This window comes from Corvus hawaiiensis, chromosome 7, assembly GCF_020740725.1.
Source record: "Corvus hawaiiensis isolate bCorHaw1 chromosome 7, bCorHaw1.pri.cur, whole genome shotgun sequence".
NCBI classification, from domain to species: Eukaryota; Metazoa; Chordata; class Aves; order Passeriformes; family Corvidae; genus Corvus; species Corvus hawaiiensis.
The window spans coordinates 1,254,684-1,280,501 of record NC_063219.1 but is presented as its reverse complement, the minus strand read 5'-3'; the positions used below and the strand labels follow the sequence as shown (position 1 = coordinate 1,280,501).

Here is a 25,818-nt window from a genome sequence, read left to right as displayed (position 1 = left end):
CCAAGCCCTCATCCAGCGTGTCCTGGAGCACTTCCAGGGCTGGAGGGCCCACAGCTTTCCAGGACGCCCCCTGCCCTCAAGCAGGGGAAACTACAACTCCCAGCATGCCCCGCGCTTCCCGCCCTCCCCGCGGGCCGCCGGTCCCGGCGTGCTTTGCGTGGCGCCACACAACAAACATGGCGGCGGCCGCGGGGCCGTGGCCGTAGGGCCGGGCCGGGCCCGGTGAGTGAGGGGCTCGGAGGGGCTGGGGATCGCCGGCCCGGGGGAGACTGCCGGGCTTGGGGGGCTCCTGGCATAGGTTTGTTAGAGGGGCTTGGGAGTCTCCTGTCATGGGTTTGTTAAGAGAGGTTTGGAGGTCTCTGCCTGGATTTATTAGCGGGTTCTGGGGTCTCTTGGCATGTATTTCTTAGAGGGGTTTGGAGATCTCCTGCCATGGGTTTATTAGGGGGGTTTTGGGTCTCCTGCCATGGGTTTATTAGGGGGGTTTTGGGTCTCCTGCCATGGGTTTATTAGGGGGGTTTTGGGTCTCCTGTCATGGGTTTATTAGAGGGCTTTTGGGATCGTTTGTCATTGATAACTTAGAGGGGTATGGGGATCTCCTGCCATGGATTTATTAGAGGATTTTTGGGTCTCCTGTCACGGATTTATTAGAGGATTTTTGGGTCTCCTGCCATGGATTTATTTATTAGAGGATTTTTGGGTCTCCTGTCATGGGTTTATTAGAGGGATTTGGGGATCTCTTGCCATGGATTTACTAGAGGGGTTTGGGAATCTTCTGGCTTTACTAGACCACTTTGGGACCTCTTCCGTGGGTTTATTAGAGGGGTTTGGAGATTTCTGCCTGCATTTATTGGGTGGGTTTTGGGGTCTGCTGTCATGGATTTACTACAGGATTTTGCATCTCTTGCCGTGGATTTGCTGCGGGATTTGGGATGTCTTGCCATGTGTTTAGTAGAGGGTTTTGGTTTCTCCTGCCATGGCTTTGTTAGAGGGGGGGGTTGGGATCTCTGGCTGTGGGTTTATTGGAAAGATTTGGGGATCTCCTGCCGTGGATTTATTCCAGCCTTGGCAGGCTGAGGCCCTGTGCTCTGAGATGTCCCTGCTCTGTGAAAGCACTGGGCCATCCAGAATTCCTTGCAGGCGACATTCCTGTGTGGTTTTTAAGGGAAGCAGCGCTCGGAGGATCCAGAAATAAGGAGCGAGGGAGGATTTGGCACTCAAGTGCCTCTCTGGAGCGGTGGGTGGGTGGTGTCTCCTGGATATATGGCCCTTTTTTGGGATAAACAATCCACTCAGGAGCTGCTGGGCATTCAGGGAGGAGAATAATCTGAATGCTGAAGTGCAACAGGCCTGACTGGAACCAGGAATGAAGGCTGGGAGACAGCTTGGAATGAGTGCCAAGGCCAGGAATGACATCCAGCAGCTTGGGAGGAGGGGCCTGTACAGAGTTTTTAAGGCAGTCGAGGGGTAAGAGCTGCATTCAGAGGAGGAAAAGCCAATGCAAAGTGATTTATTTCCTATTCATGTTCACTGGGAAAGCGAAACTTTAAAGTCTTTCTGCTTTAATGTCTCAGGTGAAGAAGTTCCAGGGGTTTGGAGGAGGTGGATAAGGATAATCCAAGGAAGGGGCCAGTTCATGTGTAGGAATAAATAAGAACTTTGTGCAAAATGGAACTGTGGTGGGTTTGGTTCTGGTTTGTTCAGACCTGTGGTAACAGAAATGCTTTTGAATCAACCTTTTTTTATTACATTAATTTACACTTCTACGTGGAGCTGGCACTAATTTTTAAAATAACCAGGAAAAGAGGGGGGAAAAAAAATAAACAATTTCTTCAGTCAGGGCTCCCAGGTTCACCTTGGAGGATTTGAGGTGGGCAGGTTCAGCTGCATTTTTTTGGTGGTAAATGCTTGTTTTATCTTTTTAAAGGACTCTTCTGCCTTCACGATGTTTGGGGACTTATTTGAAGAGGATTTTTCCTTTATTTCGAACAATCATTGTGGGAAAGGGAAGAAATCAAAGCCCAGAGAGTCTGAGCCTCCAGCTCCCAGGGATTCCACCAACCTCAGTGGCATCAAAAACCAGGGTGGGACCTGCTACCTCAATTCCCTTCTGCAGACTCTGCTTTTCACACCTGAATTTCGAGGTGAGGGGCTCAAAACCTTCTTAAGATAACGTTGGGGTTGATATTTTAGTGAGAGTCGCATTTCTGGTGATTTGTTAAAGAAACATAATGAACTCAGGTAATTTTGGGGTACATTTCACTTCAAATAAATTATTGCAGAAAAACATCATAATGCCTCACGTTGAAATACATTTAATTTTTAAAGAGGGGATGTTTTCTTTTTAAATAATGATTTTTTTTTTTCCCAATTGCAGAGGCTCTGTTCTCCCTGGGACCTGAAGAACTCGGGACTCTGGATGACAGCAGGAAACCGGATGCAAAGGTGTTGGGAATTTCCTTGTCTGCCACTGTCCGATGTTGATGTGGAGGAATATGGTTCCAATTGGTGTGAAAGTTATGAAAATGGGTGAAAACCTGAATTTGATACTGAGAGGCAGTTTGGGCTGGCTGATACTGGATTTTCACACAGTTCTAAGCTTTCATTGCCATGAGGTTTTGCTTCAGCAATCAGATATTGAATCTGTTGCTGCTGAGATGTTCTCCTTCCTGTCTCATTCCACCCCACCACCAAGCCCTTCAGGAGAGCTGGAGAGGGACTTGGGACAGGGGCTGGAGGGACAGGACACAGGGAATGGCTTTAAGCTGAAAGAGGGTAGTTTTAGATGGGATATTGGGAAGGAGTTGTTCCCTGGGAGGGTGGGCAGGCCCTGGCACAGGGTGCCCAGAGCAGCTGGGGCTGCCCCTGGATCCCTGGCAGTGTCCCAGGCCAGGCTGGACATTGGGGCTTGGAGCAGCCTGGGGCAGTGGGAGGTGTCCCTGCCCGTGGCAGGGGTGGAATGGGATGAGCTTTATGGTCCCTCCCAACCCAAACCATTCCAAGATTCTGCTTGGCTGTGTAAGGTGTGGCACTGCAGGTTTTTGGGAGCAAAGTCTGACTTGGTGTGAATTGAGTAGCCTGAGGTCTGCAAGTGATAGACAGGGGTAGTTTATCACCAGCTTTGTAGTAAATTGCTTCTGGTTTTGTTGAAATGCCTGGTTGGAAGGCTGTGTCTGATGTGCTGGCTGTGTCCTCTCCTTGCTGTTTCCAGGTTCGGATAATCCCGCTGCAGCTGCAGCGCTTGTTTGCTCAGCTCCTGCTCCTGGACCAGCAGGCTGCATCCACCACAGACCTCACCGAGAGCTTCGGCTGGAGCAGCCATGAGGTGCCAATCTCTGTCCCAACACGCTTCTCCCTAAATGGAGATGGGTTTTGGAAGTCTGGCGTTTAGGAAATACCTTAAAATCCTTCAAGCTGTGGAGATGACTTGGATTGGGTCAGCTCTTGCTGTATCCTGTTGGATCTCCACATGGAGTCCGTGGCAGTTGTTCACAGGAAGGAGCAGAAGATGATTGTTCTCTTAGATACAATCCCAGTTGCTTTTCCTTTGTTTTTGCAGGAGTGTTTTTCCAACAGGCTTCTTGTCCTTAGATACTTAGATTCTTACCCAAGTTGAACTGTGTTAGTCAGAGATTAATCTAAATCTAGGGAATGGCTTCAAATGGAGAGCAAGTCAGTTTAAATGGAATTTTTTGAAGGAATTCCTCCCTGTGAGGGTGGGCAGGCTGTGGCACAGGGTGCCCAAAGCAGCTGTGGCTGCCCCTGGATCCCTGGCAGTGTCCAAGGCCAGGTTGGACATTGGGGCTTGGAGCAGCCTGGGACAGTGGAAGGTGTCCCTGCCCATGGCAGGGGATGAAAGCAAAATGAACTTTAAAGTCCTTTCCAACCTAACCACTCTGGAATTCTGTGGTTGTACCCAAGTGAAAGTGTCTTAGGTGGGTTGTAGCATAACCAGATTAAAAATAACAATAATAAAGGCAGTAGTTGATTACTCAAGGAGGAAATGTATGAGTAGTCAGTGAGACTCTGTGACACTCCGTATATGTTGGTTTTCAGCCCTAAGCCAAGCGCAGCCCTGTTTGATTCCTTCCTGTTGGGTTTTCCTCCTGCAGGAGATGAGGCAGCACGATGTGCAGGAGCTGAACAGGATCCTGTTCAGTGCTCTGGAGACTTCCCTCGTGGGGACGTCGGGCCACGACCTCATCAACCGCCTGTACCATGGCATTGTTGTCAACCAGATTGTCTGTAAGGAGTGCAAGAATGTCAGTGAGAGACAGGTAGAGCCAGGGATCTTCCATGGTGGCTTCTCTTCAGTCTGTTGACTTCAAATGTTCTTGTTTTTAAAGTCCAGAAATAATGTCATCTTTGTTGGATCTCGGTAGTGAGTGTTGGACTTTTAAGTTTTGTCTGCATTTTCTAAACCATCTCCATCTGGGGTAAAAACCCAAATGCTTTGCATCTTCTGAGTTCACAAGCAGTGCCTTTGGTGGTTGTAGTTAGCAGAGAGCTGAGGTAACAACAGCAAAACATATCTTTGCTCTTTAATGCTCTTTGTAGTTAAAAACCCCCCAGTTTTTAAAATCAATTTCTCTTCTGTGAATGTATGAGGGGTTTTCCCCCATCAGCTGTGATGAATAGGATGAGTATCTTTCTAATCACCACAAACTTACAGCCCTCAGAACCTCATTTCTTGTTGTCCTTTCTGCACAGGAAGATTTCTTAGACCTCACCGTGGCAGTGAAAGGTGTGGCTGGCTTGGAGGAGGCCCTGTGGAACATGTACGTGGAAGAAGAATACTTTGAGAAGGACAACTTGTATCGATGTGGAGCCTGTGATAAACTTGTTGAAGCTTCAAAGGTAACACCTTGGGGTGTGATGATGCAGGGTTAGATGGGATATTAGGAAAAAATTCCTCCCTGGGAGGGTGGGCAGGCCCTGGCACAGGGTGCCCAGAGCAGCTGTGGCTGCCCCTGGATCCCTGGCAGTGTCCAAAGCCGGGTTGGAGCAACCTGGGATAGTGGAAGGTGTCCCTGCCCATGGCAGGAGGTGGAATGGGATGGGCTTTAAGGTCCCTTCCACCCCAAACCATGTTGGGATTCTGTGAAACCTCAGCAGAGATGTCAGGAAAGGCTCCTGTGGCTTATTTTCCAGCTATTGCTGCAGGTTTTTATGTCTGCTGCACCCTGGCTCTGGGCATTGTGGAGGATTGGCTAAAAGATAAGTTAGAGCATAAAATAAAAACAAACAGATCCATGCAATGAGAGAAAAATCATGGGAACTGACTTCTGGAGAACCCAAATGAGAGAGAAAAAACAATGAGCAGCTGTTGCTCTGTTTTTGGGGAGGGAAGCAGACTCAGGCTGTTGGTGCACTCTGCCCTCGTCCCAGCAGCAGAGCTCCTTGGCCTCCTGCAGGAGGAGTGAAGGCCAAACCCTGCAGCCCTAAGGGTGTGGAGGGAGTAGTCCAAAGGGAAGCCAAGGACAGGCCAGGGTAAGTTGTGTATCAGAAGTGTTCATCCATGCAGGAGGAGAGTGGGAACTCTGAATTCTGATAGGAAATCACGTAGCTGGGGGTTGCCAGGCTGTGGGTGCAGATGGAATCTCTGGTTCAGGAGGTTTCTTTAAACGCTGTGTGTGTTCCTGGGGCCTCCCTGTTAAGGCTCTGCTGGTGAAGGAGAGGGTGGAGACATTGGAAAGGCTCAGAAACGTGGCCGTGGAATCCACACCTGCAGTCAGAGGTGCTACAGCATGGCTGGTTTTACTTCTCCCAGGGGTTCTCTCTGTGCTCACACATCAAGTGGTTGGATCTGGATTGATACCCTTCCTCACTGAAATGGATTATCCTGGCTCTCCTGCCTCGAAGGTGCTCCCCTGTACCAATGAGGGAGACTTCAGTTCCTGGTTGTTCTGTGACTGCCTGTGTAGAAATGTGGGCTATGGAAATGTCATAACTGACTAGAATGTCACCAATGTCCTTTATTTGCTGTGGCAGGACCAAGTATGGGGCTGGTGATCACCAGTCAAGGAGGATGTGGGGCTTAGCAGGGGGAAAGATCTGGATTGCTTTTAGGTTGTGTGGTTGGAAGAGAAATTGAAAATTAATGAAGACATTTTAAAGATGAGGGCACTGATCTTGTCTGCCTGGTGATTACAAAGCTTTTTGGAAAAGGATTTGTCCACAGCAGCGTGGAAGCACAGTTCTGTTCTAACCCTGTGCTTCAAATGTCTTTTAAATCCCTTCCCAGTCTGCTAAGCTACGCAAGCTGCCTCCCTTCCTCACCATTTCCCTGCTGAGGTTCAACTTTGACTTTGAGAAGTGTGAGAGGTACAAGGAAACGAGCTGCTACACATTCCCCATCCAGATCAACCTGAGGCCTTTCTGTGAGCAGGTGGGTACTGTTTACATTGGTTAAAAGTTGCTGTATGCTCAGCAGAGAGCCCACATCTCAAGGAGAGGTTGTCTTTTATTTTGCATTTTGTCAGGGCAAGGTGTTTGTGGAACTTCGTGGTGTCCTCCTCCACTTTTGAGCTGAGTGGGAAGTACCTTATAGCTACAGGGGGGGAGGGTATAATAAAAACCCAGAAGTTATCAAACCTTTTCTTGACAGGAAGATTATTATCTGGAAATGGAAATTGAAATGTATTTTTGTGTTGTTATTCTCTGATAACATCCTGTATAAATTGAGCTATATGTGCTTTATGTGCCTGTGGTTATTCCATTTTTCTCAGGAATCTCTGTTTGCATTCCTAAATATGATTCTGGTTATAAACTGAGCTGTGCCATTGCTTGATGACAAATTTTGGCCCATAAACAACATAACAGAGGCACTGTTATGGAACAGACATTTTTCTTCTTGAAGTGTTGCAATGCAAGCTTGGAAATTTCTCAGTGTTTGCATTTGAGGAAGCTTTTTTTCCCCCCTCAGTTTTCGTGTTTCTAAGTGTTGCTTCTTTTTGCTCTTCTCTTTTAAGCAAAACAAGCCTGGTTGTGAACAAACATTGAAATTGAAAATATTTTGGATTTCCAGTGTTGTTCAGCATCCTGCTTGTTTAATAACACAGGCTGCCCAGAGCAGCTGTGGCTGCCTCATCCCTGAAAGTGTCCAAGGCCAGCTTGGACGGGGCTTGGAGCACCCTGGTCCAGTGGAAGTTGTCCTTGCCCAGGGCAGGGAACCAGATGCGTTTTAAGGTCCCTTCCAACCCAAACCATTCCTTGATTTTATGATTTGTCAGCCTGTGCCTTGCTCCATGGCTTGTGTCAGTCCTTCCTTGCGTCCCCAGCCCTGAGAAGCCTCATCAATCTCTGCACATGCAAAACACACACTGAGAAATGTCTGAAGTGATGCTGAAGGTGTAAAGCTGTCCTTGAGTGAGAGACTGACCTCTGCTATTGTGACAATTATTGTTTTTCTTTTTAAAGACTGAAATGGATGATTCAGAGTGCATGTATGAGCTCTTCTCTGTTATTATACACAAAGGTGGCTGCTATGGAGGACACTATCATGTTTATATCAGAGATGTGGATCAGTTAGGAAACTGGCAACTCCAAGTAAGTCCTGAAGGATTTTCTTCCTTGCTTTAGAGGTCGTATTTTGCAGAAAAATGTTAAGAGCTAGTGGATGAATGTGCATCCAAACTTAACTAATATTTTAATGAGGCTTTGTGTGTCCTGCCTCATGGAGAAGGGCAGTTTATCAGAATGTCCTTCACACTCCTCAGTTGTGCATGATGATGTCAGCACGGAATAATCCAACCCTCTAATTGTGTGTGAAACAACAATATTTGTGAGTGTCTTTCTTCCCCAGGAAGAAGAGGATGGGCTGATTGAAGATAAGGCTTTAAGAGACACTGAGAACGGCAAAGAAACAGAAAATCCATTGGCAGTCTTAAAAGGGATTTTATCAGAGGTATGGTATGTAAGGAGTTCATTGCTTTGGCTGTGGAACTAGGGAACCTTCGAGGGGTTGCTGTTGGTGAGAGTGGGCAGGTTTAAGTGTCCAGAGCTCTTCTGAACCTGCTGTGAAGCATTTAAAACTTGACTTTAATAGTGGCTCTTCATGGAGAAAAAGCTCCTTTTGGAATATTTCTAAAGTTGCTCACCAAAGCTGTTGCAAAAGGAATCCCAGAATATCCTGAGCAGGAAGGGACCCACAAGGATCACTGATCCAACCCCTGGCCCTGCACAGACACCCCAACAATCCCACCCTGTGCATCCCTGAGAATGTTGTCCCGGAATTCCTGGAGCTCTGGCAGCCTCGGGGCCGTGCCCATTCCCTGGGGAGCCTGGGCAGTGCCCAGCACCCTCTGGAAGAAGAGTCTTTCCCTGATATCCAACCTAACCCTGCCCTGACACAGCTCCAGATGATGCTACAGCAGCTTATTAAAAACCAGGAATGATTAAAGCACTTTAAAACTGGCTTCTTTGTGTTGATCCCTTGACTTCTGTAGCCTTTGCTACCTCAGTTTTTCATTTCTCTGTAGGAAGAAGCTAAACAAATCCCCGTGGATCAGTTAGGGCAGAAATTACTGGAGAAGAAAGGGGTGTCCTGGAATAAGAAATACAGAAAACAATACGGAGCATTACGAAAGGTAATCACAGGTTTGTTGGTTTTGGTTTTAGGTAACTTTTATAATCGTTTCTATTCCTGTTGAATAGTCAGTAGGATGACAATTGAGAATACGGGTCCTTGGATTAGCATGTGCAGGGAGAGGTTTGTGAGGTGAACTAGCAGGCTGGGAAACACAAGATTCCCAAGGAATTGTCTGCCTGAGAGTTTGTGTATTTTTTTTTCCAACTCCATGATTTGCCTATAAAAAAATTAATCTGAGCTACAGAAATGAGGATTTGAAAATGTATCCCACTTTTTGGTTGGTTAGAGTATGTCCATGAAATTAATACTCCAGTAAATCCTTGTTTTTCCAACCGTATTTTATGATGTTTTAAGAAAAATACTTCGGCATTTGTGTTGTAGGTAGGTGGAAAACTGATGTTTGCCTGTTTTTTGAAGGGAGCTACCTGCAGTTTCCACAACAACTATTTAAATGTAGGTGTGAAGTGTGGATGTGAGGCTTTTGCAGAGATAAACTGAGAAAATACACGAGGAAGCACCATAAAATGAGGGTTGAAGTAATAATGGGGTGTGTGTTTCACTTTGAGGAGAATCAGGTGAAGCAGCCTAATGCAGGCTGCTGCATTTAAAACTTGGCATCTTCTTCATCCTGTCCTTTATTTCTTTTCAGTATTTGCAGAATCATCCTCAGATATTCCAGCTGAGCCCTGATGGAAATAGGGTAGGCCTGAAGGAAACCCACAAGCTCCTGTTCAAGCTGGATTCTCGTGGACGAGATCTCCAGAGCCCTCCCCAGAAGAATGATGTCCAGTGGAACTGTGAGAAAACCCCCCCAAGGCCAAGGGCCACTTCTGCTGGGTGCCACTGGTTTGACCTGAATGATTCCAAAGTCCAGCCCATCAAGGAGAAGGATCTTGAGAAACAATTCCAGGGTAAAGAGAGTGCCTACATGCTGTTCTACAGAAAAGCTCAGCTGAAAAGGCCTCCTGAAGGTACACAAAGCTCATCTGGACATTCTGGGGGGGGCTCTTGGGCTTTTTTGTCCTTTCCAAGCTTTTTTCCACCAGTTTTCCTTGTAATGATCATTTGAAAAAAGATTTAAATGAAGATACAAGGAGGTGGTGACCTGTTAATTGGCTTCAGTTGACTAATTTATTTTAGTATGCTCCAGAAATAACAGCAGAGCATCAGCTGAAACAAATACAAGTTGCTGGTAATGGCATTTATGTGTTAATTTCCCTTAAAGAAAGATTGATTGGAAGGAGTAAAAGCATTTGTTTGTTCTTTATACCACCTTGCAGTTGAGTTTTCTCTATTATGAACATAATTTCTCTGGGTTTCCAGTGATTATTGTACTGTAATGTCTCATCTTGATCACTTTTCTTGTTTGCCAAACCACATTTTGAGCCTGTATTTTTTTTGTTGCAGCGCGAGGAAATCCAAGGTACCAAATTCCTGAGCACCTGCTGAATGAAATGAATGCTGCTAATACAGAGCTGCAAAAAAAGAGGTATTTTGGTGTCACTGTACCCATCTGAAGCAGCTTTTATCTGCAGGACTCCCAAGGGATTCAAAAGGAAAGAAACTCATTGAGCAGAGTCATAGGGGTTAATTGAAGAACAGAATTTCTATATCCACCTTCTGCTGGTTTCCCTGTTAGCAAGCATCCCACAGAATTTCAAGGGAAACATACTTACAGTTTCAAATTGTACCATTTTCTGGTGCAAATCACTGCAGTTCTGGGGAGAGAGTGGAATGCATTATCTTACTTGTGTTTATAGAGGGAGTTCTCCACTGGGAGAAGGGGGAAGGACTTGGTTTACTGTGAATGAACAGATAAATTTTGTTCTTTGCCAGAAAAGTGGAGGGAAGAGCTTGTGGTATTCAGGTTGGACAAAACTGTCCCTTGTGCTGAGGGACACAAGTGCTGATAACTCCTGAATCACAGTTAAGATACCAAACTACAGACACAAGAGTGACAGGTTTTATGGAGTGTTTCACACGAGACTGTAGCTGTCCCATCCCTGGCAGTGTCCCAGGCCAGGCTGCACAGGGCTTGGAGCAACCTGGGATAGTGGAAGGTGTCCCTGCCCATGGCAGGGGGGAACTGGATGAGCTTTCAAGCCCTTCCAACCCAAACCATCTGGGGGTTCTGTCTGAGTGAATTCCACTGCTTTGTTTTTTTAAATGTTTGCTGCTACACTGAGCTGGTAGAACCAGGTATGGTATAAAGGAGGGGAGGGAATGTGACAGGGAATTTAGCCCTGGGGGGATCAGCTCCAGGACAGCTACACAGAGACATCTGTTTGGTGTTAAGTTCACCAGTTTGTTGTGTTGTTCTCCCGAAGAGCTGAATGTGACTCAGCAAGCAATGGCATTGATCTACATCTCCACCTGAGCTCCTGCTATAAATTCCACAACGGGGCTTTGCATCCTTCACTTTCTTGGAAAGAGAGCGTGGTGGATTTGACTATTGACAGGAGGAGAACACTGGGAGACCTTCGACGGGCAGTGTTCCAGGTACCTGCACTACGTAAACTCAGGCTTCATTTTAATTGAGCCATTGCAACATTTACAAGTGTGTTTATGCTGCAGTCTTTGTGTCAAGGAGGTATTTTCAACAGTAAATGGGGTTTAGGAAGCTAAATATTTAATATGGGCTTACCCAGGAGGAAAGAGTGGTGTGGGGTCTGGTTTTGAAGCCATGAAATTGCCGGAATTTTGACTACGGAGACTTCAAAATTCACACGAGCTAATGAATTAATTTGGGCAGCGTGTGCATGGCCATGGATTGACACTTTGCAGAACTCCAGGCTTACTCTTGATATTTCATTTTGTGGCAGATTTGTCTTTGTCTTTTCAAGGAGTCACCAATTTAAGTTGTCACCAAGTGAGCTTGGGAGGCAGGCTGTGACAGCTTTCAGCAGATTGTCATTTGGAATGCTGAATTACTGCTCACTGTTATTTTATATAATCTTTCTGGTTACTTTTCCCAACTAGATGTTGGAATCTTGGGAAGGGGACATGGTTCTCAGTATGGCCAAGCCTTTACCAGCAGGATTACATCTGTACCAGGTGCTTGATGGTAAGAGCACTGCATGCAAGGCTTCCATGCTATTGCTGTATTTTAATTCCTGCAGACATCAAAGATCTCATCTGTAAACCATCTTGGAGATGCGTAGTACTGAACACTCTTCTAGATCAGACTCATGTTGAGTTATTTAAATTATTGATTTCACTCTTATTAGTGGAAATGAATGATTTTGAGACTTTGCTGTGAAGTCTTTGGTGTGAAATGCAGTAAGACTGCAGATCTTAAGCAAGTTAAGCACATTTGCTGACAAGAACGTTTCAGTCTGTAATTTGCCCTTGATTGGCTTGTGGATGTTTGCTTTCATAGGATTGGAGGAGAGGATAGAAGAGAGGAGCCAGGGTGACATCAAAGGAAAATGTAGGTTAGACTTCAGTGAAGTAGGAATTTTGTAAAGGGAAATGCTTGCATAGAGAGTTCATTAATTTATTAAGGGTACATCAGATTTTTAAATAATCATTTTTGTCTCCAGCTTTGCTTTGTTAGGCAATTCTAAGTGTCAGTCTTTAAAAACCTATTCAGTAACTTTAAAATTTTATGTTCTCTGTGGTCAGCTTCAGAAAATGAGTGTTGAACCAGAACATAACCCAACTCTCCATGAAGCTGACATCAAAATATAGAGACACTCAGAGCTGCTCCAGACATTTCTCCCCATGCTTGTGCAGTTCTTTAAGTGTAGTGACTTTTGAAAACTTGCTGACCCTGTCTGTGTGTTTTGTGGGGAGCAAGAACTTGAGGATTTGCTCCTGTTCTTTAGGAGATGAGCTGACCCTGGATGGCATTGGGCTGGCTGATGGAGCAGACATCTTCGTGTGGAATGGCAAAGAGGTAAAGGAACCAAACAACTCCTTCCTTGTCAGCTCTGAAGAGAAAGGACTGTGCGTGCTCTTGAAATTCTGTGCTCCTCTTGTAGTTTCCCGTCTTCCTTTTAATATTAAGGCTTTTGCTTACCCTGGAAGTGGTTATGAAACAGCATTTTATTCTGTCTCTGTAATGGAATAAAATGCTACATTTAAACATTTTTTACTGTAAAAATATCCCTTTTGTTTCAGCTTTCTCAAAAACAAAAAGACCCCAAACCAAACAAAACCAGCCAAACATGTAGTAACAGTTGTTTTTGTCTTTGTTTGGTTTTTGATACAGTTTTTTCTATTCCAGCTTTGGTGTCATTAAATTTCCTTCAGCAAGGAACTGTATTTATTGCTTAGGTTGAATATCAGAAAGACCAAGTTTTAAAATGTAAAGTCACCATGTTCAGTCACATTTGGGTAATTCTTCAATGTCCTGAGGGGCTAAATTCTTGTGGTTTTGATTTTGCCAAGTGTCCACTGGTTTTCCAGCTGCTGTCACCATGGAGTGGTTTGGGAAGGGACTTAAGGATCTCATTTCACCCCCTTCCATGGGCAGGGACCCCTTCCACTATCCCAGGTTGCTCCAAGCCCTGTCCAAGCCTGGCCTTGGACACTTCCAGGGATCCAGGGGCAGCCCCAGCTTCTCTGGATAGCTTTGTGCTTTCTCTTCCCAGCGCCTGTGGGTTACTCTGGTTGGTTGTTCAGTAAGGCTTTGGTCAGAGGTTGTTTGTTTGTGAGGGGAGAGCGTCCATTTCTTGCCCCAGTTTTCTCGCTGCCCAGTCTCCCCTGTATTTTATGGGCCAGCCCCACACAAAGCTGGCATTCCTTCCTTCCTTCTTTCCTTCCCTCCCTCAGGTTGGAGGCACAAAGGTGCTGACGGGCCCTGACCACGAGCCCGTGGTGCTCAACGTCCTTCGCTTGGCCGAGCACAACGAGGGCGGGAAGGGGCAGCACTTCAGCGAGGCCCAGCACGTGTTCTCCTGCAGCACCAGCCTGGGCCAGCTGCACTCAGCCTTGGCTCCAGCCGGAGGCATCATCCTCAAGAATGGCTCGGGAGCAGAGGGAGAAGCCAAGAACTGGGAAGTTTTCCGTGAGGAAGACATGAAGGAAACAGTCCGAAGTGTTGGCCTCAGGGATGGGTGCTCAGTGCTGATCTTAGACAGCCATGACCAGAGGTAACCTTTTCCGATTGTAATTAAACAAAAAAAGCAATTTTGACAAAACCTTTTAGTTCAAATCATGCTAACAGGATAGATCCTTGTAACTAATTATCCCTTGGAGCTTACAAATACGAGTGTTTTCATCTTAAGATTTGGAGACCAGGTATTTATCAGCTAGTAGATTTTTCTTGCCCTCAAAGTGCAGCAACAGTCACATTCTTTGATTTACACTTGTAGAGGGGAAAAACACCGTGACAGCAACTCACACTCAGTGAATCCAAAGCTGCCAGGGGCAAATTTGTGGTCTCATGACACTCTGTGCTCCCTGAGGCCTCTGCTCTGTGTGATGCCATCAACTTTAACACCATCCACTTAGGTGGGAGCTGTGCTGGTGAGTGGTGCAGCCCTGCCAGTGTGCAGTTTCCCTGTCTCTGACTGTCCTTGCACCGCTGATTCCCACAGCTTTGTCAACGTGGCAAGTGGGAATTTGACTGCCTTCACCTATGACATCAGCTGGCTCCAAGTGAAAAACTTCTGTGGGGTGGAAGAGGAGGAGAAACTCGTTAAAATCACTGCCACTATTGAAACAGTAAGGACTCTGCTTTCCTGGACAGCTTGGCCCAGGGATTAAGTTTTTCCCTGCTGAAAATAGTGCTGAGCTCAGAGCTACAGTCCCTGGGCTGTGTGCAGGTAGCTTGAACCAGGGTAGTGTTCTAGTGTCAAACACTAAAACACGGAATGATCTTTGGACCACCCTGTGAGTGGAAGTTTGAGGTGGTGTCACTAACCAAAGCTAAAAGAGGAGGGAAGGATGATTTGGTGCTCTTTGTGCACTGGCACTTGGACAGGCAGGGGTGTTGGTGGCATTCCTGGCTGGAGGTGTTAATGTCCCTTTTAATGTCCCTGTCTTTAGGTGATGTCAGATATCAAAATGAAAGCGATCCGGGAGCTTCAGCTGGAGGAGGAGCTGGGTAAGTGTTCAGCTGCTTTATCACTCTGGTAATGCTACAATGTACTGGCTTTTTAGTGGGTTTAGTGGTAGAGTTTTCCTTTCAGCGAAAGAATAAACGCTGAGACTGTTGATGGAGGCTCCAGGGGATGTCACAGTGGCCTCTGAGATAAACCTGCTGTAATTAATCTGAAAGGTTTTACCTCTTGAAATTCTGAGCCAAATTTTTTCCTATTTGAATTTCTTAATACTTCTGTCTTTCCTGCCCTTTTTGCTGCAGCAAACGAGAGCTGTCTTAGACCTGTTAATGGCAATGGGAAACTTCTGTCTCCAGGTAAATTGATTTGTCTCATCACTGTTCTGTAAGAAATTCACTGGGGAGATTTTAAGCCTCTGTTTGTCCTTTCCTGGGAGAGAAGTACCCACACTTAACTCTGCTGATTTCTAGTCTTAACTGAACCAGTTGTGTGTGGGGTTTTTCCAGTTTTAAGGTTAATTAACAGTGCCAATACAAAGGTAGAGATTAAACTTAAATGTTGAGCTTGGTTTTATTCCTTACATCCCTAATCCACCTGTGCTCCTGATGGGCAGAGCTCACTGGGAAAGGACCCCCAGCTTTGTTCCTTATAAATTAAGGCCTCTCCAGAGGAGAGCACCCAGGATAGTTTGGGAGCTGGAATGTGTGAAAGAGGAGGGAAGCTGGGTTCTTCCAGCTTCCTGAAGAGGAAAAGGCTTGGAGGGAGGAGGGGTGATTGCAGTCTTGAACTCCTTAGCATGGAATCGTAGAGAAGGCAGGGACAGATCCTTCCCAGAGGAAGGGATCAGACATGAGTTCCAGCGAGGGAAATTCCAGCTGGTCTTGTGGTGGGGAAGGGGATTCACGGTGGGAATGGTGAAACCATGGACAGGGAGCCCTGGAGAGATGTCCATGCCTTTGCTCTCCTCATGGGACACTCACTGATCTGCTCTCAGAGTTGTGCAAGTGAAGCTCTCCAAAGGCCACCGAAGGGTTTCAGCTTGTTCTAAAGATGATAAAATGGATGTTTTTATAAGCAGCAGCTGCTGATGTTCTCCCTGGTTTTGTCCTCCCCGAAGTGCCTGAGGATTACACAGTCAAGGAGGCAGAGCTGAAGATGGGAAGCTTGCTCGGGCTGTGCCGTGGGAAAGCTCCAGCTTCCACTCAGGTACAGCAGTGTGGGATGGGAGGAGCCTGGTGCAGGGGCTTTCCTAAAGAGAATAAGGGGAAAAAGGGGGATATTGCTCGTGGAATGTGCAAGTTGTAAATACCCCAGAATCCCAGAATGGTTTGGGTGGAAAGGGACCTTAAAGCTCATTCATCCCACCCCTGCCACGGGCAGGGACGCCTTCCACTATCCCAGGCTGCTCCCAGCCCCGTCCAGCCTGGCCTTGATGTGCAGGAGAAGGAGTAGTTGTGCATTTCTAGAGACCAGGGGTGGCTAATGAGGATCTGCTGATGGCCATAACTCAACTCTCTTGGCTTTTTGTGCCATTTTAATGCTGCTTAATGACATTCTTGCCACAGGAATTGTTTTTGCACTGTACTTCTACACTCCCATATTTATTCTGACAGTTTGCATTTGGATTTTCAGCTCTTCCTGTACTTCATGGTTGGGAGTGACCAAAACTGCAGCCCTGAGATGGAGATAGTTGTGGAGGAGACTGCCTCTGTCAGAGAGGTAAGGCTGGCTGCTCCCAAGCACCTGGACAACATTCCTTACACCCTTTGCCTTGCACAGAACTGGAGGCAGAGGAGTTGGGAAGAGCCATGCACGGAGTGAAGGAAGCTCTGGCTGCAGCCAGCCCAGCAGTGTTGGCCAATAATAGCTGGAAAATGTTGAATTTGCAGCTTTGGTTTTTTTTTTAAAGGTGCATCTGCAAACTCTGGGGCAGAATTTGTTCAGGTAAAGGAACAAACTTGACAGCACAGGTTTAATTTTTTACCAGTTTGGGAAAGCTGCCTCAGCTGATGTGGTGAATTTCTTGCCTGAAAACCATCTCTTCCATGAAGGGTTTAATATATGGCCCAAATACATCTTGTCTATCTCATTGTATTGTTTTAAGAATTGACCATCGCTCTTTATGTCAGAAAATTCTAACATAGATTTGCTAAAAGGTTTATTTCCCAGCCTCAGCGCTGACACAACTCTCCTCCATGTTTATTTTTTCAGTGTCTCAATTTAATGCTGGAGAAATCTGGATTATCAGGTTGGTTGTGTTGTTATTTACATATTTTTAAAAGGAAATTTTATCATTTTTAGGACAGCTCTTCCTACCTCTAGACCTTTGTAATTTTTTCAATGGTCTGTGTGTTGTTGTAATGTGAGGAGGGGAAAAAATTCTAAACATGAGATCTTTATAATACGGTTTTTATTTTAAAGAGCTTGTTGTAAATTCGAATGATAATTTGACACATGGGAATTGCTTCTTTTTCCTCTGAAACCAGGCAAAAGAATTAGGTAGGTGAGGAAGAAAAATCGATGCAAATAAAAGATTATTTTCATATAGCAAAAGATCTGGGGAAAGAGGTGAAAGTGATAATTCATTTAGTCAGAGCTGTGTTTAAAAAGCAGATTAAAAAAAAAAAAAGGAAAAGGACCCTTAACACTTCATAAGAGTTCTGTAATATTTTCCCAAACTGGCATTAGTGACTAATTAATTTTCTGTGTGTGTCTTTTTGGGTTTTGGTAGGTGACAATTGGCATTTGAGAAGGCTTGACTGGTGCTACGAAGCAGGGGAAGCATTAAGTCAGGAAGTAAGAGGATCCTGTTTCAGTCCATAGGTTCTTTGCTCCATGTCCCGTGGAGACTTTCCCTGAGGAGAAAGGCAGGTGTGGACTGACACGGGCCCTGTGCTTTGTCTTCCTGCAGAATGCCACCCTGAAGGAACTCAACGTTTGCAGAGGAGACACTTTGGTTGTAACTGAAGGAAAGCTTCCAGAAAAGGTAAAAGGAGAGCGGGCAGTGGCTGGATGCTTGGAATCCCAGATCAGTTTGGTTGGGAGAGACCTCAAAGCCCATCCTGTGCCACCCCTGCCATGGGCAGGGACACCTCCCACTGTCCCAGGCTGCTCCAAGCCCCAATGTCCAGCCTGGCCTGGGACAGCTTCTCCCTTGCAGAATTGTAGCATCGTTATTTTTGCACCACCACCGTGCTCCCCACTAAATCCCATCCCCAGGTGCCACATCCACACATTCTTTGGACACTTCCAGGGATGGTGACTCCTCCACTTCCCTGGGCATTTCTAAAACAGGCAGCCTGTTCCCAGAGCTTAGGTTTAAACAAATCTTTCCTCTCTTCCTGTGCTGAAGGTGCAACTCCTCCTTGTCTGCGCAGAACACTTGAGCCACCTGGTATTTTCTGTTGCAGGGTTTCCTGAAGATCCCCATCTGGTGGCTGAAGCCTTCAAGCCATAAGAAGCATGGAGAGAATGCACAGGACCAGGTGAATGGGGTGACCTGGAAGATGGATGCTTTGCAGGTGTCTGCTGCAGCAGGTGAGCTTGGCCAGGCTTTGAAAGGAATCATCTGTGCTTGCTCTTGGAGTCAAACCCACATTTTAATCCAAAGCCTTCAGATCCTTCTGAAACCTAGGAGGAGCTGCATGAGTTGCATCAAGGTTATGGTGAAAGGAGCCAGATGCAGTTTTGGACATAAATGCTGGATAATCCTGATGTAGGGGTGTTCCTCAGCTGGATTTGCTCAAAACCCCACTAAATTTGGTAGCAGGGGTTTTTTATTTTTCAGTCTCTGTACTGAAGGCAGTGGCAGCACTGGAAAGCATCTCCTTCATGAGCACAGAGGTGATTGGCTTCAAGTGCCAGACTGCCGAGAGCACATTTAATTCCCTTCAGGCTGTGCTGCTTTTTGGGAAGCTGTAAAAGGAGGGATGGGTAAAGCCTGCATAGAATAAAAGACCTTAAATGCAGTGTTTTAACTGTTTGCTCTCCTAAAGGTCAAATGCAGATCAAAAACCAGGCAGGGCAGGAAAATCAAGTGAGGGTTGAGAAGGGAGAAGAAAATGAAGTGGAAATAACAGAATTGGAAAATGGAGAACAAATTGATTTTTCATTTTGTATTAAAAGTAATATTCCTTTGGTGCTGAGTTGTGCTGCAGGGCAGGACCCCTCTCCTTGCAGAAGTTTTCTTTGCATTTTTCTCCTTCTGTCTCAAAGCTTTTCTGAGTTTCACTTTCTCCCCTGATGATTTCAGTAGTGGAGCTAAGAGCAGTTTAACTTTGCTTGCAGCAGTTTTAACTGATAACTAACAGGATTTATCAACGGGAATAACTGCTCCTAGCTCTGAAATTTGCAGTATAGGATCTGTATAGGAACTGTTTGGAAACTGTCAGGGTGTGTTTCACCTGCTGTATATGCCCACGGCAGGAGGTTGGAATGAGGTGACCTTTAAGGTCCTTTACGACCCAAACCAGTGTGGGATTCCTTGATATTGTGGTTTTTTAAGTGGATTCCAAAAAGTTGGAGGTCAGGCCCCTTCCCTAAGTGAAATGTGAGCATGAAGTGACTGTTACCTCTCAGGACTATACAAATCGTGTTGATTCTTCTGTTATTTGTTTCTTCCTCCTCCCTCTCCCCCCCCTTCAAAGCTCCACCAGAACCCACCCACACAGGCCTGGATCTTTGTTATGCTGGCAGGATAGAGATAGCAGGAGAAGCCTCTCTGGAAGATCTGAAGATGCAGGTTAGATGCTCTCCTGTGTTGGACTGTGCAGCAGCGCTGTGATCACTTGAGCTCTATTAACAGCTATTCTTTATTTCCTTTTCCCTTGTCTCCAGTCTGTTGTGCCATGGCACTTATGCCATGGCCACTGGTAAGTACCAAGAGCAGCTGGAGCATGTAGCTCAGACACTTCCTTAGTGTCCCTGCAGTCCCCATCCTCCCTGTCCTGTGGCCTGGCCTGCGGGAGCCTCGTTGCACTCAGCTGAAACTCTGCCTTGCAGCCTTTCTCTTTCTTTCACAGTGTCAAAGCTGTCCATGGGAAGCACACACATAACAAGCACCTCCTCAAAAGCCACTTTGCCATTTCCACATTGTTCTTGTATCAGTTTTCTGCATCTTTTTTTTTTTTTTAATTTTTATTTCTGTATGTGGAACCTGATGAATAAAAAATTGCTTTGGGGTGCACAGGTTTGTCAGCCAGGAAGGTCTGGCTCAAGTTTCTTTGGCCAGAAACAAAAATATCTTTGTATGGTTTTAATACACTGAAAACCAAACCAAAACAAACAAACAAACAAAAAAACCCAGTAAAACACCCCAAATGAAAGAACTAAACCCCAAAACCGCCCCAAACACACAAAAATACATAACCCAGTCCTGTCAAAGGGCTCTGTGTGGTATAACCAGTTGATTGTTCTACTCGAACTGCATGGGGAAGGATCTCTCACCTGGTTCTGCTCCATACCAACACTCATTTTTTGGGTGGGACTTCGGTTTTGGGCGCTCTGCCAGGCTACTGCTGTGGAAAACTGTTTGCAGCTTGAGCAAGGAGAACTGGCTGAGCATGGGAAGTGTTGTGTCCTTGGGAAGGGCTTAGAGGAGCTCAGCACTTGGCCAGAGACTGGGGCAACGATTCCAACAGCCTCATTCCCTCCCAGTTGTTCAAAGTTTGGTTAAAAAAAAGAAATTTGGTCCTTTGGAAATGGAAGTTGTGTTGAGAATTGTTGAGAGGGAGGGAAATCCAACTCCCTCGGAGGTTGAAAAGTGAGTATTTTGGTCATAGCCACAAGCAACAGCTGGTGTGGAATAAATCTCAATACCTTGCCCTCTTTTTTGAGAGTTAGTCCAGTGGTTTTCTGTTTTCCCAAGGAGACTTGGCTGCTAAAATCATTGACAAAGTATTTCTGGTTTTCAGGCTCTGACCTTGCCCTGCTGCCAGGAGCAGGTTGTGCCCCTGCCCTCATTCCTCAGAGCTTGGACAGTGGACAGCAGACGCCCCGGGAAGCTCCTCCGGGACAACAAGCAGAGACTCAGGTGGGATTCCTGGGGAATGTGCAGCAGGCTGGATGTGGGATCTATTGTGGGGAGATTCATCAGCTCAGTTTGGGTTGGAAGGGACCTCAAAGCCCATCCCATTCCACCCCCTGCCATGGCAGGGACACCTCCCACTGTCCCAGGCTGCTCCAAGCCCCAGTGCACAACCTGGCCTTGGGCACTGCCAGGGATCCAGGGGCAGCCCCAGCTGCTCTGGGCACCCTGTGCCAGGGCCTGCCCACCCTCCCAGGGAACAATTCCTGCCCAATATCCCATCTAAACCTACCCTCTTTCAGCTTAAAGCCATTCCCCGTGTCCTGTCCCTCCATGCCTTGTCCCCAGTCCCTCTGCAGCTCTCCTGGAGCCCCTTTAGGCCCTGCCAGGGGCTCTGAGCTCTCCCTGGAGCCTTCCCTTCTCCAGGTGAGCATCCCCAGCTCTCCCAGCCTGGCTCCAGAGCCACACAGACAATCTCTGTTCTGTTGGCAGTGACTACAGGCTGGGTGCCAGAGTGGAAATCTGCATAGAACCCTTGCAAGAAGAAGAGAATTTGGGGTAAGAGCTCAAGATCCTTGTTTCTCTTATTTCTTACAGCTCTGTGTTTGAGGGGAGCCTTGACTGAGCAGCTTTGAACTTCAGGGCTCTCAGGATGTGGGAAAACCTTGGAAGTTGTTTATTGTTTTCCACAAACAAAGTGAGGGGAGGGCAGGAGGGAGTGAAAGCTGGGAATTCTGAAAGCATGGCTCAAAAAATGTCTGTTCTCTCATCCTGCTGCCAGCCCCCACGAGCTGCTGCTGCGAGTCCAGATGGGAATACCAGGAGAGAGGGACTACTCCGACTCCCGGGATTTGGTGTGGGATATCTCCAAGGAATGCACGACCTGGGCTCTGAGGCAAAGAGTGGCTTCTCACTATTGTCTCCCTGTAGATAAAATTGAAATAGCCAAATACTTCCCTGAGAGATTTGAGTGGCTGCCAATATCTAGCTGGGTAAGATCTGGAATGACAGAACCCAACAGTTGTTGGAGAGGAGCACATGTTGGTTTGGGCTGCAGTTCCTTAGGGATTGTATTGAAGGAGAATTCCAAACTCTTCTGCTTTGGTTTTATTCAGACACAGCAAATCTCCAAGAGGAAAAGGAGGAAAAAGCAGGAGAGTTTGCAGTCAGCACCTTATCACCTCAAGGATGGAGACATCATTGGGGTGAAGGTAAATTACCTTGGATTTAATTGTTCACGAGGATTAGGTTCAGACACTGTCCCCCTTGCAGTATCTTCATTTCTTCCTGGTTTTCTCTCATGCTGCTGCGTTTCTGAGGGTACTGGGATGTGGCTTTGGACATTGCATTGTGTTGATAGGACGTTTCTTGCTGCTGTTGCTGCTTTTTGTTTTTCTCCTGGATCTTTTTTCTTGCCCTCATTTTGTTGACTTTTTTTGTTGTTGTTTTTTCTTTGAAGTTCTGAGTAAAACCCAAGGAAATGCCCTTTAAAAATCCCATTATAGATACAAACCTGTTACATATGATGGATTACTGAACTATGACAGTTCTGGTTTATGCTGTAAAAAGGAATCACCCAGCTCTGAGCTAGCAGTAAGGCTTAGTTAGAAGGAAAGAATATTCTGGCTGGGTTTTAGAGCAGTAGGAGAAAAATGTGATGTCCTGTCCTGCTGCTTAGGGAAAAAATTCATCCCTGGAAGTGTCCAAGGCCAGGCTGGACGGGGCTTGGAGAAAGCTGGGATAGTGGAAGGGTTCCCTGCCCATGGCAGGGGTGGCACTGGATCATCTTTAATATCCCTTCCAACTCAAACCATTGCAATTCTAATTAACTTGAAATTAATTGGTGCAAAACTAGTCAAAAGAAACAATCTGAAAATTTATTGTGTCCGTTGAGGAACAGCTAGGAAATAGTTTGACCTTCTGACTTTGATCTCTCAAATCCTTTTTCACAACAGAACCTTCTCCTTGATGACACCAAGGACTTCAGCACCGTGAGGGACGACATTGGGAAAGAGAAACAAAGGCAGCTGGCACTGGAGAAGAAGAAAAGGTAGTGAGTGTTTAGTTCATTTTCTTTAGTGACACTGAACCGTGCCACAAATCAAGTCCCTCCGGATGGGAGAGAATTTTCTAAAAGTCCTTGCAAGGAGTTCCAAAGAATAAACAGAGACTTTTCCTGGAGTTTCAGTGCTTCCAGATAGTTGTTTATTAAGTCTTATCAGATGAACAGAGCCACTAGCGTGACCCAGGTACAGCACAGAGCACAGAAAGCAGGAGTGAAGCCTCTCTATCAAGATTTACACAGCCTTTTAAAGATATTTTAACCAATAGTTACTAAAAACGTGCATTATTTTCACTTTCCTACCAATTGTTCAGTAACACGGGCAGGAACTGCGGAGTTCTCTATCCAATCAATCCAAACTACTTTTACTGCAGAATGTGGAGTAGTAGAAGAAGGAGAAGAAGGTTTAGAGAACAGCAACAATCCTCCATTTTGATCTTTTTTACTCTTATCTATTTACTACAAAGAGAAGCCCAAAACCTCTAAATTTTTCACCCTGTGACAATCTTACATCGTAGTCTATCACCTAATTCACACCACTGTATTTTCTAGTTCTTGTCTGACTGTTGGCAATTTTTTCCAAGGTTTGAAGCTAAAACAGTGTTGTTCCAGGGGGGTAAGAACCCTTAAAAACAGACAGAGAAATATTCTCGGCACTCTGGGTTCCTACACTTTAGAAACATGCAAAGTGTTTGCTGCTTTTCAGAGCAGCTGGGGCTGCCCCTGGATCCCTGGCAGTGTCCAAGGCCAGGCTGGACATTGGGGCTTGGAGCAGCCTGGGACAGTGGAAGGTGTCCCTGCCCATGGTGGGGAGTGGAATGGGATGGTCCTTAAGGTCCCTTCCCACCCAAACCATTCCATGGCTCAGACTAATGGGATAATTTTTGAGGTCAGCGGTGGCTGGGTGCTGTCAGAGCACACAACTTCAGTAATCCTGAAGGGAGCACTTGGATAATTCAAACTCCTGGCTCTCAGTGTTCTTACGCTGAGTCTCGTGGCTTTTTCTCCTGGAGCACACCATGGAGATGAAAATGAGCTCCTTGGCACAGGTTGTTTTACAGCTCCCTGGAACTCAGGGCTCAGGCCAGGCTCACCCTGCTGAGGCTCAGCACTAAACATTAACCCCGTCATTTCTGTTTTCCAGCCGCCAGGAGCGGGTCCAGGATCCCTTTTTCCCCGAGGAGAGGCTCCCCACGAAGCCCCGGAAACCAGAAGTGGCTCTTTCCATCAATGTGGGTGTGTTCAGATAGCACCAGGAGCTGCTGTGCCCACACCACCCTGTACTAACCTGGCCTGCAGGACCTCAGCTCCAGCAGCAAGAGGGGCTTTCCCAAAGTGTCTTCAAGAATCCCTGAGGAAAAACTGGGTGTAGGATTTGGGATAACTCTGATTTTCTTCTGCTCTCTCTTGGGGAAGTGCTTTAAGGTCCCTTTCTCAGTGTGGTACTTACTCTCAGGCTGAGTAAATGCACTTTATGTAGGAGGAAAAGGATTAATACATTGTATAACCCCTCGGTGACTCCTTTGTCATCACCCTAAATGCTTTGTTGGGTCAGGTCTGACCCCTTGCACCACCACTACTGAGATTTAATGCAGTCATAGTCATCTCTTTTTAGAGTTTTCTCCCAGCTCTGATCCCTGAAGTTACTGCTGATACCAGAAATTGCTTTTCTCTCTTCACCTCCAAACCTAAGTCTGTCGGAGCTGGTGAGACCTGAGAATGAGGGAAATGTGGAAATCTCTGAACAAAGTGAAGGAAATTGGCTCAAAAAAGAGCAAATCCAGGATCTGTCAAGATGTAGAACCTGGAAACCTTTTGTGATACGGAACAACAGTTTTGAATCTTACATTTTTGAAGTTTCCAGGGCTTGTTTTGTTCCCATAAACTTCATTTTGCAGTTTCTAGGGCGTTTTTGTTGGCCCTAAACTTCATTAACAGACAAAAACGGTTGGAAAAATGGACAGATCTGATGTTTGATCTTCAGTGGGTTTTACTGTACTCAGGAAGAAGGCCTGTATTTATTGTCAGTGCTCCTCTTCAGAGGAATTTCCCTCATTTCTCCTCCTTCCAGCTGTTCTGATACTGTTACATTGGAGAACAGGTTTCTCTTGGTGTCCTGAGCTGATCTCCAGCCTCTGTGGGAGCAGGGGGTGTGAGCAGCTCAAAGGTTCTGAAGTATTAACTCCTAAGTGAGCCTGATTATCCTTAATTAAATCTGTCATAATGAGAGGACAAAACACAAGCTGCTTTTGGGGGCTGCAGGAAATATTTGACCTATTTGGTGTAGATTTTGTAGTAGGAGCTGCCACTTCAGCAGATTCCTCAGATTTCGGCAAAGGTGAGATTTTTCGTGTACCTTTTGTAGGTTAACAATATTCTGGTGTTTCAGACAACAGAAAGATCAAAACTGACACTCAGCCATCAGCAAGAAGGTGAAAAGCACTACGAAACACACGATTATTATTTATTTCTGTGCGTATCTTTAATATTCAGCAGGTGCTCCTGTGCTTTTTGGAGCTGATTCTCTGCTGACGGGGCTGTTCAATGTCCTCACTCGCTTGAATCCTGAAAAATCCCAGTTTCATGGACACATTTTCTGCCCCATGGGAGGGCAGCTGATGTTTTCCCTTCTCCATTTGTGTCGCCTGGGTTTACAGCAGGGATCAGAGGTGCTGGTTCCAAAGGTTTGTGTCACTGGATGGTTCCAACCCAGTGGATTTATTTGCTGTCACTTCAGTTCCTCTGGTTCTTGCTGGAGAGCCGGACTGAGCTCAGCCTTCCCTCTGGTTTCTCCCTGAGAACAACAAGTTTGGAGAAACTGAAATGCAAATTCCAAGTGGGAATTTTGTGCCTTTGTTCAAGTGTAATGTAGCAGCACCTGCACTGAACCAATCTTGGATTATTTCTAATGTTGGCTCAAAATGCATTTTTTTTTTTTTTCCTTAAAACTCGTGTGGGCCATTCCACAGTGAAAGACTTCGTGGAAAACGGGGCTGGGGGGAGGAAACACCTTTGGAAAATGGAGTTGTTGTGACTCCATGGGTTCTGATGGTTATTTGCAAAGCGTGGAAAAGCTTTCATCTTTATTTTTCAAGTGATCTTCACAAAATAAAATGTCATTTCTATCTGCCTA

The 25,818-nt window shown here is 46.0% G+C and overlaps 1 protein-coding gene across 6 annotated transcripts; it reads left to right on the top strand.

The window, feature by feature from the left end:
- Positions 1-147: 147 nt before the first annotated feature.
- Positions 148-25,818, top strand: USP40 (ubiquitin specific peptidase 40). Of its 6 annotated transcripts, none has more exons than XM_048309660.1 (32): positions 148-222; positions 1,928-2,144; positions 2,378-2,445; positions 3,212-3,325; positions 4,113-4,277; positions 4,711-4,857; positions 6,245-6,388; positions 7,420-7,548; positions 7,805-7,906; positions 8,481-8,588; positions 9,240-9,561; positions 9,998-10,079; positions 10,918-11,089; positions 11,570-11,654; positions 12,418-12,488; positions 13,367-13,686; positions 14,134-14,260; positions 14,585-14,642; positions 14,901-14,954; positions 15,716-15,804; positions 16,231-16,317; positions 16,810-16,846; positions 17,330-17,394; positions 17,510-17,584; positions 18,009-18,135; positions 19,245-19,339; positions 20,511-20,629; positions 21,116-21,181; positions 21,405-21,615; positions 21,739-21,834; positions 22,579-22,673; positions 23,830-25,818. In XM_048309660.1, the coding sequence occupies exons 2-32, from the start codon at positions 1,946-1,948 to the stop codon at positions 23,933-23,935; spliced, it is 3,735 nt and encodes a 1,244-aa protein (XP_048165617.1). In that variant the 5' UTR covers positions 148-222; positions 1,928-1,945; the 3' UTR covers positions 23,936-25,818. The 6 variants fall into 6 exon arrangements, with proteins under 6 accessions (XP_048165617.1, XP_048165616.1, XP_048165615.1 ...); XM_048309659.1 differs by having other exon boundaries at positions 15,677-15,804; XM_048309658.1 differs by having other exon boundaries at positions 21,405-21,834.